Source organism: Lutra lutra, chromosome 17 (genome assembly GCF_902655055.1).
Source record: "Lutra lutra chromosome 17, mLutLut1.2, whole genome shotgun sequence".
Classification (NCBI taxonomy): domain Eukaryota; kingdom Metazoa; phylum Chordata; class Mammalia; order Carnivora; family Mustelidae; genus Lutra; species Lutra lutra.
This window is the reverse complement of record NC_062294.1, coordinates 11,532,356-11,545,649: the sequence shown is the minus strand read 5'-3', so window position 1 is coordinate 11,545,649 and position 13,294 is coordinate 11,532,356. Positions and strand designations below refer to the sequence as shown.

Genomic DNA, 13,294 nt, shown 5'->3' with positions numbered 1-13,294 from the left:
TAAAGACCTATCAGAAATTTATTTGATTAAAAAGGCTTATTTTCTCTACAATAGGGAATGCTCTGCTTTTCACATGAAAGAGTTATTATTAAAACGGATCTGGTTTGATTTCTGCTGTAAGCATCGAATCTCATTTTGGAAATAAAAACGTCTATCTGGGGAACGTAGGGTACTTCTGGGGAAGTTTATATCTCATTCAGTTATCAACTCACGTTAACTTGTGTACTTGGGGGCCCTTTAGGTTTTGGTCCCACATCATTGAGGAAGCTGGCCCACAGCTCGTCCTCCTTCTTCCTCCTTGCAGCCTCCGACCCCAGGCCTTCTTCCTGCTCTGCAGCTGCATCTCCCTCCTCACTGCTACTTCCCTCGGACTCCTCGTAGGCATCCTCCTCTTCTTCGTCTTCTAATGAGAGGCCACCTTGTTTTCTCTTCCTAATCACCAGTGGTCACAAGAAAAAGGAGAGACAAGACAGATCAAGCAAAATGATTTCAGCTATCCCTTCCTCAATTCCAAACATAACGCTGCAAACCTGAGAAAACTTTAAAATCTGGGGACTACAGATTAACACCCACCCTAGGGGGAAGCAAGGGGGGTAAACTGACATTCTGTGGAAGAAAACAAGAACTGAGCTCTTGCAGTTAGCAATTTCCCCCAAACACTTAGAATCAAAATGCAGTGTTCTACTTCCAAGTCAGGATCAGCTATTTTCACCAAGAACACACTCAAAAATCACCTCGCTGAATCAGTCTGTCCAGAAAGTGTGTTCCAAGAATATATACCCCAATTGGAGAACACGTCTATTGACTAAAGCCTTAAATTTATTTGCAGTTTCTTTCTAGAATTCTCAGGGAAGAGGGGTGGGAAACCCATCTTTTTCTCCCACTTTCTGAAAATTTGACAGCTGGACTATAGAAAAACTCAAGGACAAAAGAACTGGGCCCAAGACCTAAAAGAGTAAATTGTTTCTTAGTCTATTTTGATTTCAAGTGAATCATCTAATACCTAAAATTCTTTTTTTTTCCTTTTTATAAACTATAACCTGCTTTTTTGCTTCAATGCCCAGAAAGAAAGAAACACTAATCAAAGAGAAGTAACAGACTTCTACAGAAGCTTTTCCTATCTGAGCTAAATAACCTGTCAGAATTTTCATAATTGCGGGGGGGGAGGGGGGCTGTAATTCAGTACCAGGCCTGTGGAAGGTAATTTGCTAATCTTTATGAAAACTTTTTTTACTACAGATTAACGCCGGATCAAATAATTCTACTTCTACAAATCTGATTTACAGATGTACTTGTACCTGTATACAAAGCCATAACAAAGAATATTCACTGCAGTCTTGTTTGTGGTAGTAAACACAGGTATAATCTCAATGGTCCTCAGTAAGGGAATACTTACAAAATGCGAGGTGGACCCATATAATGTAACCTTATGCAGTCACTGAAAAGAGTAAGGTACAGTTAAATGTGCTGGCACAGTACACATCTCCAAGATGCGAAACAATGAAAATGAGAAACTGTAAGTAGAGGATGCCACTCTTTGTTCTGGAGGGGTTTTTGGTTTGTTTTTTTAAAGAGTAGGAAATACATGCCTACCCACACACACAAGCTGTGTCTGACAACATAGTTCTTCTGAGGCAAAGAAAGCAACAAGCATACACCGAGGGTACCCATTTTTGCAGTAATTGAGTTTTTAATTTTTACCAAGTATACGTGATACCTATTAATTTTTTTTAATTAAAACTCGAAAACTTTTAAAGCTTCCCCGAGACTGAGAATTTAATCCTAAGATGTCACCAAACGTTTCCCTTGAATAGACAAAGGTAAGAAGCCCCTTTAGGAAGAACTCATGAGACCAATCCCAGCCATCTGTGACAGTAGCCCCTCACTCCTAAGGGCCTTGAGGGCAGCATCACCTGGCCGGAATGCTCTGAGCCTTTCTTTTTTTCCCTTTGGTTTTCTGTGTCTGCTCTTCACCATCCACTTCATCTTCCTTCACTAATTCATTTACATCATCTTCACTATACTCTCCACCTGCAATCACATAATAGAGTGGTCAGACATATGGGAATAAAGGTTTTCACATCAAGACAAAACATTTTCTTTCATTAAAAATCAAGTCTAGTACTTTCCTCTATTCTCTAACTAAAATATTATTTCCTTAGGGAAGTCTTCCCATCCCTGAAGACTAGGCTAAGATCCCCTATTCTAGGCTTCCATGACAGGCCAAATGATCCTCCATAAATGTACCCACTTTATATTTAATGTTTGCAATTTCTGCTATGCTCTACATACCACGAGGACATGGATCTTGTTTAAGTATGTGCTGAATGAATGAATAGAAACTGCAACTGTACAACTAAACTGTTCAAAGAAATTAACGTTCCCACTGTATCTTAGATATCTTTCAAAAGTAATCAAAAGAGACCTTGACAAAAAAGAGGCCTAAAGACTTCCAGTTAGACACAACAGAAAGAACAAACATGTCTAGTTCCCATCTTCAGACACTAACAGTCAGGGGTCCCCAACAACAGGGGTTACCTGGACGACCAGGATAAGCACACTCTGTGGGCACCAGTCAATAAATCCCATCCACATGAAGATTCAACTGGATTTTTTCTATTTTACTTCATGTAGCCTTTTATTTGAAGTACAGCATACACGCTGAAGAACACACAAGTCTACTGTACTGCTCAATGAAATTACACAAAGTGAACACACTTGTATAACCAGGCCCAGTTCAAGAACCAGAACATGAACCAGCATCCCAGAAGGCCCCTCAGCATCCCTGGAATGCCCCGTTCCAGGCATCAGCCACTACCCTATCCAAGAGTCATCCTGACTCCAAATACCAGAGATTAGCTTTGCCTCTCTTTGACCCTTAAACAAACAGAAGTCTACAAAATGCACACTCAAGTGTCTGGATTTTTTCACTCAACATTCTCTGTTGGTCACCCATACTGTTTGTTGTAGCTCTAGTTTATTTACTCCCATTCCGAAACAGTGTGTCATTGCGTGACACCATGTGTTTATCCATTCTGCTGCTGATGAACAATATGGCTGTTTCCAGTGTGGGGCTATTACAAATAGTACTGTTTTGAATATTCCTGTACATCCAATCAGCTTCTAAATATTTCGCTCACAATCAATCAAGGGCCACCAAACACTTGAGGAAAGCCTCCAAAATGAAAGGCAAGACTAAAAACAAGAAAGGAATTCAGGAGAAACAGAATTTTTAAAAACCCAACAAAACCCTTTATAACTCTGGCACCTGCATGGCTCAAAGGGTTAAGCCTCTGCCTTCAGCTCAGGTTATGATCTCGGGGTCCTGGGATCCTGGGATCGAGCCTGGCATCAGGCTCTCTGCTCAGCAGGGAGCCTGCTTCCCCCCACCCCCTCTGCCCGCCTCTCTGCCTACTTGTGATCTCTCTCTCCCTGTCAAATAAATAAATAAATAAATAAATATCTTAAAAAAAAAAAAAAAAAACCCTTTATTATTAATATCCTCAAAGAGGGTCCCTGGGTGGTTCAGTTGGTTAAAGGTCTGCCTTCAGCTCAGGTCAAGATCCCAGAATGCCAGGATCAAGTCCAGCATTGAGCTCCCTGCTCAGCGGAGAGCCTGCTTCTCCCTCTCCCTCTGCCTGCCGCTCTGCCTGCTTGTGCACTCTCTCTCTCTGTCAAATAAATAAATTAAATCTTTAAAGAAAAATAATATCCTCAAAGAGATAAGAGAAAATATGGCATTTGTGAAATAGTGACTTAAACATTTTTCAAAACACTTTAAATTTTAGGGCGCCTGGGTGGCTCAGTGGGTTAAAGCCTCTGCCTTCAGCTCAGTCATGATCCCATGATCTCTCTGCACAGTGGGGACCCTGCTTCCTCCTCTCTCTCTGCTTGCCTCTCTGCCTGCTTGTGATCTGTCAAATGAATAAATAAATCTTAAAAAAAAAACTTTAAATTTTTTTTAAACTCTTGCAAAGTACAAATATAATGGCAGAGATTTAAAAAAAGAACAAAGCTGATAAGAAGAAGCCAGTCATGTGAAAATACTCAGAATACACATTCAAGGCTGAATACCACACACCAAGTGATAAGTGAAAGTGTTTCCTGAACAAAGGACTGAGTTCCAGGCTAAGATGAAGGCACAAATTTCTGAAGACACAAATGTCATTCCGCTTCCCCTGAAACCCCAGTAAAATCATTACAGCAAAAAGACTTTTAAAAAGCATAAACCTAGGGGCGCCTGGGTGGCTCAGTGGGTTAAAGCCTCTGCCTTCGGCTCAGGTCATGATCTCAGGGTCCTGGGGTCGAGCCCCGCATCGGGCTCTCCACTCAGCGGGGAGCCTGCTTCCCCCTCTCTCTGCCTGCCTCTCTGCCTACTTGTGATCTCTCTCTGTCAAATAAATAAATAAAATCTTAAAAAAAAAAAAAAAAAGCACAAACCTACAAGCTAAGTTGATATGTAGCTGCATTGTACTAGTTTATATTTGCAAAAAGCAACACAGGAAGGATAAACAAAATACTAATGAAAATAGGTACCTTATAAGGGTCAGGGTAGAACAAAGTGGGATGGTCAGGGGTAGAAGCAAGAATTCTCTGTGTTTATCTTTCTGAAGAATTTTGAAAAGCCCTTAAATTAAGAACAGTTTAAATAAACAAATACTTGTTTGAATAAATGTTTGAAGCAATAACAAAACTGACAAGGGAAGGATTTATTCCAAAGACTTCAGAAACAGTATTTTGACTATACACCCTTAGCAAGACCCACTGTAATGACAAAACAAACAAACAAATAAAAACTCTATTCTGTGTAGTAATACTGATTTTGGTTTTTTTTTTTCCTTTTTAATTTTATTTACTCGTTTGAAAGAGAGAAAGAGCATGGCAGGGGGCAGAGGGAAAGAGAAGCAGACTACTTCCCACTGACCAGGAAGCCCAATGAAGGGCTCCATCCCAGGACCCTGAGAGCATGACCTGAGGGGAAGGCAGAGGCTTAACCGACTGAGCCACCCAGGCACCGAATGTTGGTATTTTGAAACTATTTCCTTTATATAATAGGCTAAAGCAAGTAAGTATTATGTTAATGTCAGGCATCCAAATCTTCAAAGCAAGAGAAATGACCCACGATTATAAAAATCAAAGAAATCTGATGAATATTCAAATGTTAAAACTGAACTAAAATATCAATGTGAGAAGCACCTGGCTGGTTCAGTAGGTAGAGCAGGCAACTCTTGACCTCAAGGGTGTAAATTTGAGCCCCATGCTGCGTGTAAAGATTACTTAAAATTCAAATCTTTAAGAAAAAAAAGTATCAATATGAACTCTCTTTTTAAGATAAATATTTTCTAGTCTGTTCACTGAAATGGCATAGAAACAATGTCACTTTGGTAGCAATGGGCATCTGTTTAGAGTCCAGATTATATACCTTGATATAATTCATGATGAAAAGGGCTCTCAGTTAATTTCAGGTCTGAAGGAAGGAAAGCATAAGGTGAAACTGGGACATCTTGCTCTGTCAGAAAGCAAGGAAGCTATTTAAGAATAAAGGGTCACATTAAAAGGATATAGATCCAGCTTGAAAGAACTCCTAGTGGCCAAAAGTGATGACTTGAGCATTAAAAGGAGTAACTGTTAGTAGACTAAAACACACTGAATCAATAAAATCTCTAAGTCCTTTATGTTGTTCTTAAAAAAAGACAAAAAATACATTGTACAGGGGTGCCTGGATGGCTCAGTCTGTTAAGCATCTACCTTTGGCTCGGGCCATGATCCCGGGGGTTCTGGGATGGAGCCCTGTGTCTGGCTCCATGCTCCTCGGCGAGTCTGCTTCTCCCTTTCTCTCTGCCCCTCCCACAGCTTGTGCGTGCGTGCGTGCTCTCTCTCTCTCTCTCAAATGAATAATTTAAAAATCTTTTTTTTTTTAAGATTTTTTACTTATCTGACAGACAGAGATCACAAGTAGGCAGAGAGGCAGGCAGAGAGAGAGAGAGGAGGAAGCAGGCTCCCTGCTGAGCAGAGAGCCCAATCCCAGGACCCTGGCTTCATGACCCGAGCCGAGGGCAGAGGCTTTAACCCGCTGAGCCACTCAGGCGCCCCAGTTTAAAAATCTTTAAAAAATAGCTTATAACACTGTAATTCACTATATTAACATGAAGAAAAATCACACATATTCCTACCAATAGATGGAAGAAAAGCATTTGACAAAATTAGCCTCTCAGCAAATCAGGAGTAGAGAGAACTTCTTTAACCTGATAAAATGCCTCGGTGAGGAGCAGTATACACACACTGCTAGGGTTCAAATCCCAGCTCAGCTACTCTGTAGCTGAATGATTTTGCGCAATTTGCTTAAATTCTCTGTGCCTCAATTTCTTTGTCTGCAAAATGGGGAGAAGAGCACATACTCAGTAGTGTTATGTAAGTGAGCTAGTAATGTGTTAGTCAATGTAATGGACTTAAAACATGCAGACACAAAGGGCATCTGTAACCCATAGTTAATATGGGTTTCACTAAATAGTGAAACATTGATAATCTCCTCTTAAAATTGGGAATAAGACAAGGATGTCTGCTCTCACCACATTCAACATCATACTGGAAGTCTTATCAAGAATAGTAAAGCAGGGGCACCTGGGTGGCTCAGTGGGTTAAAGCCTCTGCCTTCGGCTCAGGTCATGATCTCAGGGTCCTGGGATAGAGCCCCGCATTGGGCTCTCTGCTCAGCGGGGAGCCTGCTTCCCCTTCTCTCTCTGCCTGTCTCTCTGCCTACCTGTGATCTCTGTCTCTCAAATAAATAAATAAAATCTTAAAAAAAAAAAGAGTAGTAAAGCAAACAAAAGAAACAAAAGGCATACCTATTGGAAAAGAAGAAACTGTTTCTTTTTTTTTTTTAAGATTTTATTTATTGGGGCGCCTGGGTGGCTCAGTGGGTTAAGCCGCTGCCTTCGGCTCAGGTCATGATCCCAGGTCCTGGGTTCGAGCCCCACATCGGGCTTTCTGTTCAGCGGGGAGCCTGCTTCCTCCTCTCTCTCTGCCTGCCTCTCTGCCTACTTGTGATTTCTCTCTGTCAAATTAAAAAAAAAAAAAAAAAGATTTTATTTATTTATTTGACAGAAATCACAAGTAGGCAGAGAGGCAAGATGGGGGCGGGGGGGGGGGGGACAGGCTCCCTGCTGAGCAGAGAGTCTAATGTGGGGCTCAATCCCAGGACCCTGGGATCATGACCTGAGCCAAAGGCAGAGGCTTTATAACCCACTGAGCCACCCAGGCGCCCCAAAACTGTTTCTATTCAGATATCATGGTCTGTGTCTTATTTGGAGGGGGCCTTGGAACTATTAATTTTGGTGATGGTCACTCAACTAGTATTTATCAAAACTGATAGAACAGTACACTGAAAAGAATAAATTTTACTGTACATAAGCTAAACATCAAAAATTTTAAATTAGTATCAATACCCATAGAGCAATAAGATACTTCACTATGAAATGAGAACATGAGCTATAAAAAATGACTACAGAAGAAAAAAGTTATTCAAATTTAAAAATATGAAAGAAGGAAAAAATACAAGAGTTTAAGATACTGAGAATTCTTCCACTGAGTGGAAAAAAAGTTAAGAGTTAGAAAATATGGGGCACCTGGGAGGCTGTCATTAAGCATCTACCTTCGGCTCAGGTCATGATTCTGGGGTCCTGGGACTGAGGCCCGCATCTGGCTCCCCCCTCAGCAGGAACCCTCCTTCTCCCTCTCCCACTCCCCCTGCATGTGTTCCCTCTGTCTCTCTCTCTCTCTGTCAAATAAATAAACAAAATCTTAAAAAAAAAAAAAAAGAGAAAATAGGAGATAAAATTAGAGGGCCAGTCCAGAAGATCTAAAATAAGAATCAATATCTCAATAATGTTTCCAGAAAATGAAGCAAGGAAATTACCCCCCCCAAAAATTCCAGAAGCCAAGCACTATGGATGAAAACTGACTCATACCACACTACATCATTGTGAAATAGCAGAAAAATCAGGAATAAAGATTCTATCAGCTTCCAAACACAAACAGGTCTTATATAAATGATCAGAAATCAGCAAAACAGACTTCTTAATTGAAACACTGGAAGCTAGCAAGTAATAAAACAACACCCTTAACATTCTGATGGAAAGCTATCACTACCATTACCATATCATTACAAAGCCTAGAATTATTATTACAAAACACAGAATTCTATACCAGACAAATTATCAGGTATGCCCTGGGGTCACATAATTGCTTTTAGAAATACTATTTTGACACCTTGAATGTCTATTATACATACATCTTCTGTCCTCAAGAAGTTGAGAATTTATTCTCATTTTTGTGGAACATACCAAGAAAAAAAGATAACACAAGATCCAAGAAACGGAATCCAACAGAAAAAGGAGATAAATGGAATGCCCAGAGTGGTGATGGAGACAGAAGATCCTAGGTTTAAAAGTGATAAAACTGGGACGCCTGGGTGACTCAGTTGGTTAAGTGGCTATATTCAGTTCAGGTCATGGTCCCAGAGTCCTGGGATCGAGTCCCACATCTGGCTCCTTGTTCAGCAGGGAGCCTGCTTCTCCCTCTGCCTCTGTCTGCCTGTGCTCTCTCTCTCTCTCTCTTTCTCTGACAAATAAATAAATAAAATATTTTAAAAATAAATAAATAAATAAAATTTTAAAAAGTGATAAAACCAAGGCAAACCAGAGGTCAGAAGGCAAAGATGGACTTAAACATGAAAGTAAAGGATTCTTTAATAAATCTGATTGCCTTGGGAGACGATTTATAAAATTCTGAGAGTTTAGGGTCAAATTAACATTAAGGTCATGGACAACTACGCAACGACAAAATGACAATTATTAATTCCACACAAAAAAGTAGAGTAGGAAAAGCAATCAGGGTATACACCACATGGTTCAGACCTGAATGTGGTGTTCAGTTATTACAAAAAAGTAAACAGGGAATACTGATCTAACCAAGATTGGGGCATAGGAACAATGGCAGTCTGGGGAGTTGGGGAGGGCCTGAGGGTGGAAGGGTGTGTGTGTTAAGAATGACCCAGATGACCTAGGAGGGTATTAAAATAAGATCTACCAAGCATGGGTTAAGTCAACACAAAATGAAAATAGATTAAAAAGTGGATAAAAAAGTAGATTTAAAAGATTAAAAAGTGGAAAGCAGCTTCTCCTGAGGAGGAATGAACAGGGATGCAGAGTGATGGGAACTGTTAGTTTTCAAATAAAGGCTTTTGAGCCTTCTTTTTTAAAAAAGATTAATTTATTTTAGAGATGGAAGGAGGGGCAGAATCTTAAGCAGGCTCCACCCCTACCAGGGAGCCCAACCTTGGCTCAATCTCACCACCCTGAGATCACCACCTGAGCCAAAATCAAGAGTCCCACCCTTAACAGACTAAGCCACCCAGGCGCCCCTGACTATGTTTAAGTATAGGTATGCACAACTTTGATTAAAGTGAAAACTAGTTTACAGGGCGCCTAGGTGGCTCAGTTGGTTAAGCGACTGCCTTCGGCTCAGGTCATGATCCTGGAGTCCCAGGATGGAGTCCCACATCGGGCTCCCTGCTGGGCAGGGAGTCCGCTTCTCCCGCTGACCTCTTTCGTCTCATGCTCTTTCATTCTCTCTCAAATAAATTAATAAAATCCTTAAAACAAACGAAAACTAGTTTTCAAATAGCCACTTTGGCCATTACCGTAAGACCAAAGTTGATGGACAGCAATGGAAACGTAATCAGGGAAACCAGTTGGGAAGCTATGGCTAAAACTCGTGAAGAATAATGGCAGCTCAATAACAGTGAGATTGGCGAGGAAGCGGTCAGAAACCCATTCCCCACGTAGACACAACAGAACTTACTGACTGCTTGAACCAGAAGACAGAAAGTAAGGATGAATGATGGGTTTTTGGGCTTTTTCTCCCTGAGCGACTGCGTGGATAGATACTTTAAATGACATGGAAGTCTGGGGAAGGCGTAGGTTTGAGTGACAAGATTTATTCTGGGCCCCTTTAGTTTGTAACAGTTTATACCAAAGAGAAAGAGAGAGACCCGAAAAAAGAGAAATAGGTATATGTCGCAAAGAGACAAAATGCACCATCAGATGAACTTTCCAATAACCATGCGAGGGCAAAAGGTAGAGAGATCTTCGACGTGGTGATAGCCAGCAAGTCCCTCGGGACGGACGGTCTGACGATAACGTCAAACGCTCACACTGCCTCGCCTCAGACGTGAGCGCCGGTGCAGTCGGTCCGCGTACCGACCGACACCGACTGCATCCCCAGAGGCGGGCCGCGTTCACGTGCGGGTTCCCGCGCGCCGAGAGGGGGCGGCAGCCCGAGGCAGGCCGCGGGCAGCGGCTGGCGAGATTCCCCCGCGCACAAGTCTCGGCCCGCGGCGACCGCGCGGACGGAGCAGGCGAGCGAGGAACCGGGGCTTGTGCGGCACGGTCGCTCGAGACCCGCGCCGCCGGGGCCACCGGGGCCACCGGGCCACGCACGGCCGGCCAAGCGCGCCTCACGTGAAGCGCGGGGCGGAGCAAACCTCCTCTCGCCTCCGGCCGAATCGCTCACCCGACGGCACGTAGTCTTCGTCCTCCTCTGAGGTAGAGAAGTCTTCAGAGTCGAACTCCTCCATGTCGCTGCCGCGCGGGGCGGGCGGAGCCACAGGACTTAAGCAGCTGTCCCGAAAGGCAAAGCTCTAGGGAGAGACCATAGAGCTTCAGCGGGGGCGGCGGCGGCTGGGGTGGGCTCCCCCCATCCCCGCAACTAGTGCGCATGCGCAGAGAGTGCTACGCAGTCCAAACGCGACATTTCCGGGGCCAATGCCTCGTGCTTGACGGTACTGTAGTGGTTGACAGAGCACGGGCTCCGCGCTGGAGCGATGCATGCTGGAACTTGTAGTCTTGTAGTATTCAGCACCGTCCCGTCGCTCTGATTTAATAAATGCGCTTAAACAGAATTACGTGTCTTTGGGCACAGGTTGGTATTTTCGAATTCGCTTACTTGCTTAAACTTATGGTAACCCCCAAATCAATATTCGCCGTGCTCTCTGGGGTTATTCTCGGACATGCGCAGACGGTGAAGCTCTTGAGTCCACCGCCGCTGCGATGGGCTGAGGTTGAACCAAGCAGATGCAAGGGGCTTTCTTGCTTCATCTCTCTTGATGTAAATGTCCTTTTCGCAGTCTATTTAGAGGCACATTTTGTGCTTTTTGGTGGTGATTTTGCTGTTTAAAATGACCCCCAAGCGTAGTGGTGAAGCGTTGCCTAGCGATCCTAAGCGCAAGAAGGCTGTGATGTGCCTTATGGAGAAAATACGCGTGTTAGATAAGCTTCGTTCAGGCATGAGCTGTAGTGCTGTTGGCCGTGAGTTCAATGTTAATGAGTCAACAATCCGCTACATCAAGAAAAAGGAAAAGGAAATTCGCCGATCTGTGCGTGAGGCTGCCCCGGAAAGTGCTATAATAACGTCTATAGCGCGTGAGGAGGCAATGGAGAAGATGGAAAAGCGGCTGTTTATGGATTCATGAGATGACAACTGATTAAAAAAAAAAAAAAAGTGTGGTGGACAGCATTGTCGTGAAGCTGAAAGCCAAAGAAATTTATGGTCATGTTACCCAGGGCCAAAAACATGTTAAACCTTTCTTCGCTAGCGCTGGCTGGCTTGCCCGTTTCAAAAGGCGGTATGGTGTGAATAATGGGAAACTTGCAGGGGAGGCAAGTTCCACAGATGAGGAGGCTGCGGAAGAATTTAAGAAATACTTGGTGAGTGTTATACAAGAGAAAGGATATGTGGAAGAGCAGGTTTTCAACGCTGATGAGACTGGCTTATTTTACAAGGACTTTGGCAAAAGAACCTAAGTAACCCAAATGGCCTGCAAAGCCCGAGGCTTTAAACCATTCCAAGACTATGCAACCTTACTGTTGTGCGCCAATACCAAGGGCGACTTCAAGTGCAAACCCCTAATGGTATACAGAGCCCAGAACCCACCAGCACTGACAGGGAAAAGCATAAACCATATGCCGGTCCACTGGAGGTGGAACAGAAAAGCATGGAGGACATCCGATTGGTTCCACAACTGCTTCATACCGGAAGTTGATTGCTATCTCCAGGGCAGAAATCTTGCCTTCAGGGTTTTATTAATTTTGGATATTCCCCAGTACATTGCTGTGAAGAACTCAAAAACACCCACCCCAACGTAAAAGCTCTTTTCATGCACCCAAACACTACGTCTCTCATCCAACCCCTGGATCAGGGTATAATAAAAGCTTTCAAGGCACACTATACCAGGGAGCTTTATAGCAAGGCCCTTGAGGCTCTCAAGTCCAACATGGAGACTACCATGTTGGACTATTGGAAGTCAGTCACTCTACACAACGTTATTATGTTGGGACAGCCTGGGACAGCATCAAACAAGTTACTATCAATAGCTGTTGGAAAAATGTTTGGCCAGACTGTGTGCAAGATTTGGAAGGCTTCGAAGGTGTTACAGAAAATATAAAGGACAGTGTCAAAAACATAATGCATATCGCATGGCAAATAAGTGGGGAGGGCTTTGATGACATGAAGGAGGAAGATGTGGAGGAAATCCTGGCAGAGAAGGCAGTAGAACCCACCAATGAAGACCTGGACGAGATGGCAAAACAAGGCATTGGAGTCAGCAATGATGAGGATGGTGATGAAAGTCAGCCTAACACTTCAAGAACAGACCCTCTTACAGTGACTAAAATATCAGAATGGAATTCTGCCTTGGAAAGAATTTTCAGTGACATGGAAGAGTGTGACCCTATGCTTGATCGCAGCCTCAAATTTAAGCGCCTCACCTCCACGGCATTTGTCCCTTATGCCAAGATGCTTAAAGATGAGGCAAAAAGCAAAGCAGACAAGGCTGACCCAACTTTTCCAGCTGGTTTGGGGGGGAAAGTTGCCGACTCCACCAAGTCATGAGAGACATATGCCTGATGTTGAACTGCCGAATGTGGACATGCTGCCCTCTTTCTCTTCCACAGAATAAATTCTACCTACTTCTTCCTTGGTTTTCGTGGGGGCAACCAAGGTTTAACCACATTGTGTGCTGCCACCATCACACATCCCGCTGTTCCGTCAACAGTAAGATTCTAGTTAACGTTTTCATGAAATGTCTGATTTTTTTCAGGACTCTGTTTGCATTACTGTGTGGTATACGGTATGTGGTCACAGTTCTCTGTGTTTATGTGAATATTGTATGTCATACCATGTGCTTACTACATCACGGCATGTGTGCATATGACTGGGAAAAGAGTTAATACAATCC

At 43.1% G+C, this 13,294-nt stretch overlaps 1 protein-coding gene across 4 annotated transcripts in view; it reads right to left on the bottom strand.

Annotated features, from left to right (window-relative positions):
* The window catches only part of CFDP1 (craniofacial development protein 1), a 127,320-nt gene extending 116,541 nt beyond the window's left edge, over positions 1-10,779 (bottom strand). For 3 of the 4 annotated variants that reach the window (XM_047711368.1, XM_047711367.1, XM_047711370.1), the window contains exons 1-3: positions 10,573-10,779; positions 1,914-2,031; positions 213-432 (exon numbers count right to left, since the gene is read on the bottom strand). In XM_047711368.1, coding sequence (XP_047567324.1) covers positions 213-432; positions 1,914-2,031; positions 10,573-10,636 — 402 coding nt within the window. In that variant the 5' untranslated portion in view covers positions 10,637-10,779. The remainder of the gene's footprint in view (positions 1-212; positions 433-1,913; positions 2,032-10,572) is intronic. The other variant, XM_047711369.1, reaches the window with a different exon arrangement.
* Between the last annotated feature and the right edge of the window lie 2,515 nt (positions 10,780-13,294).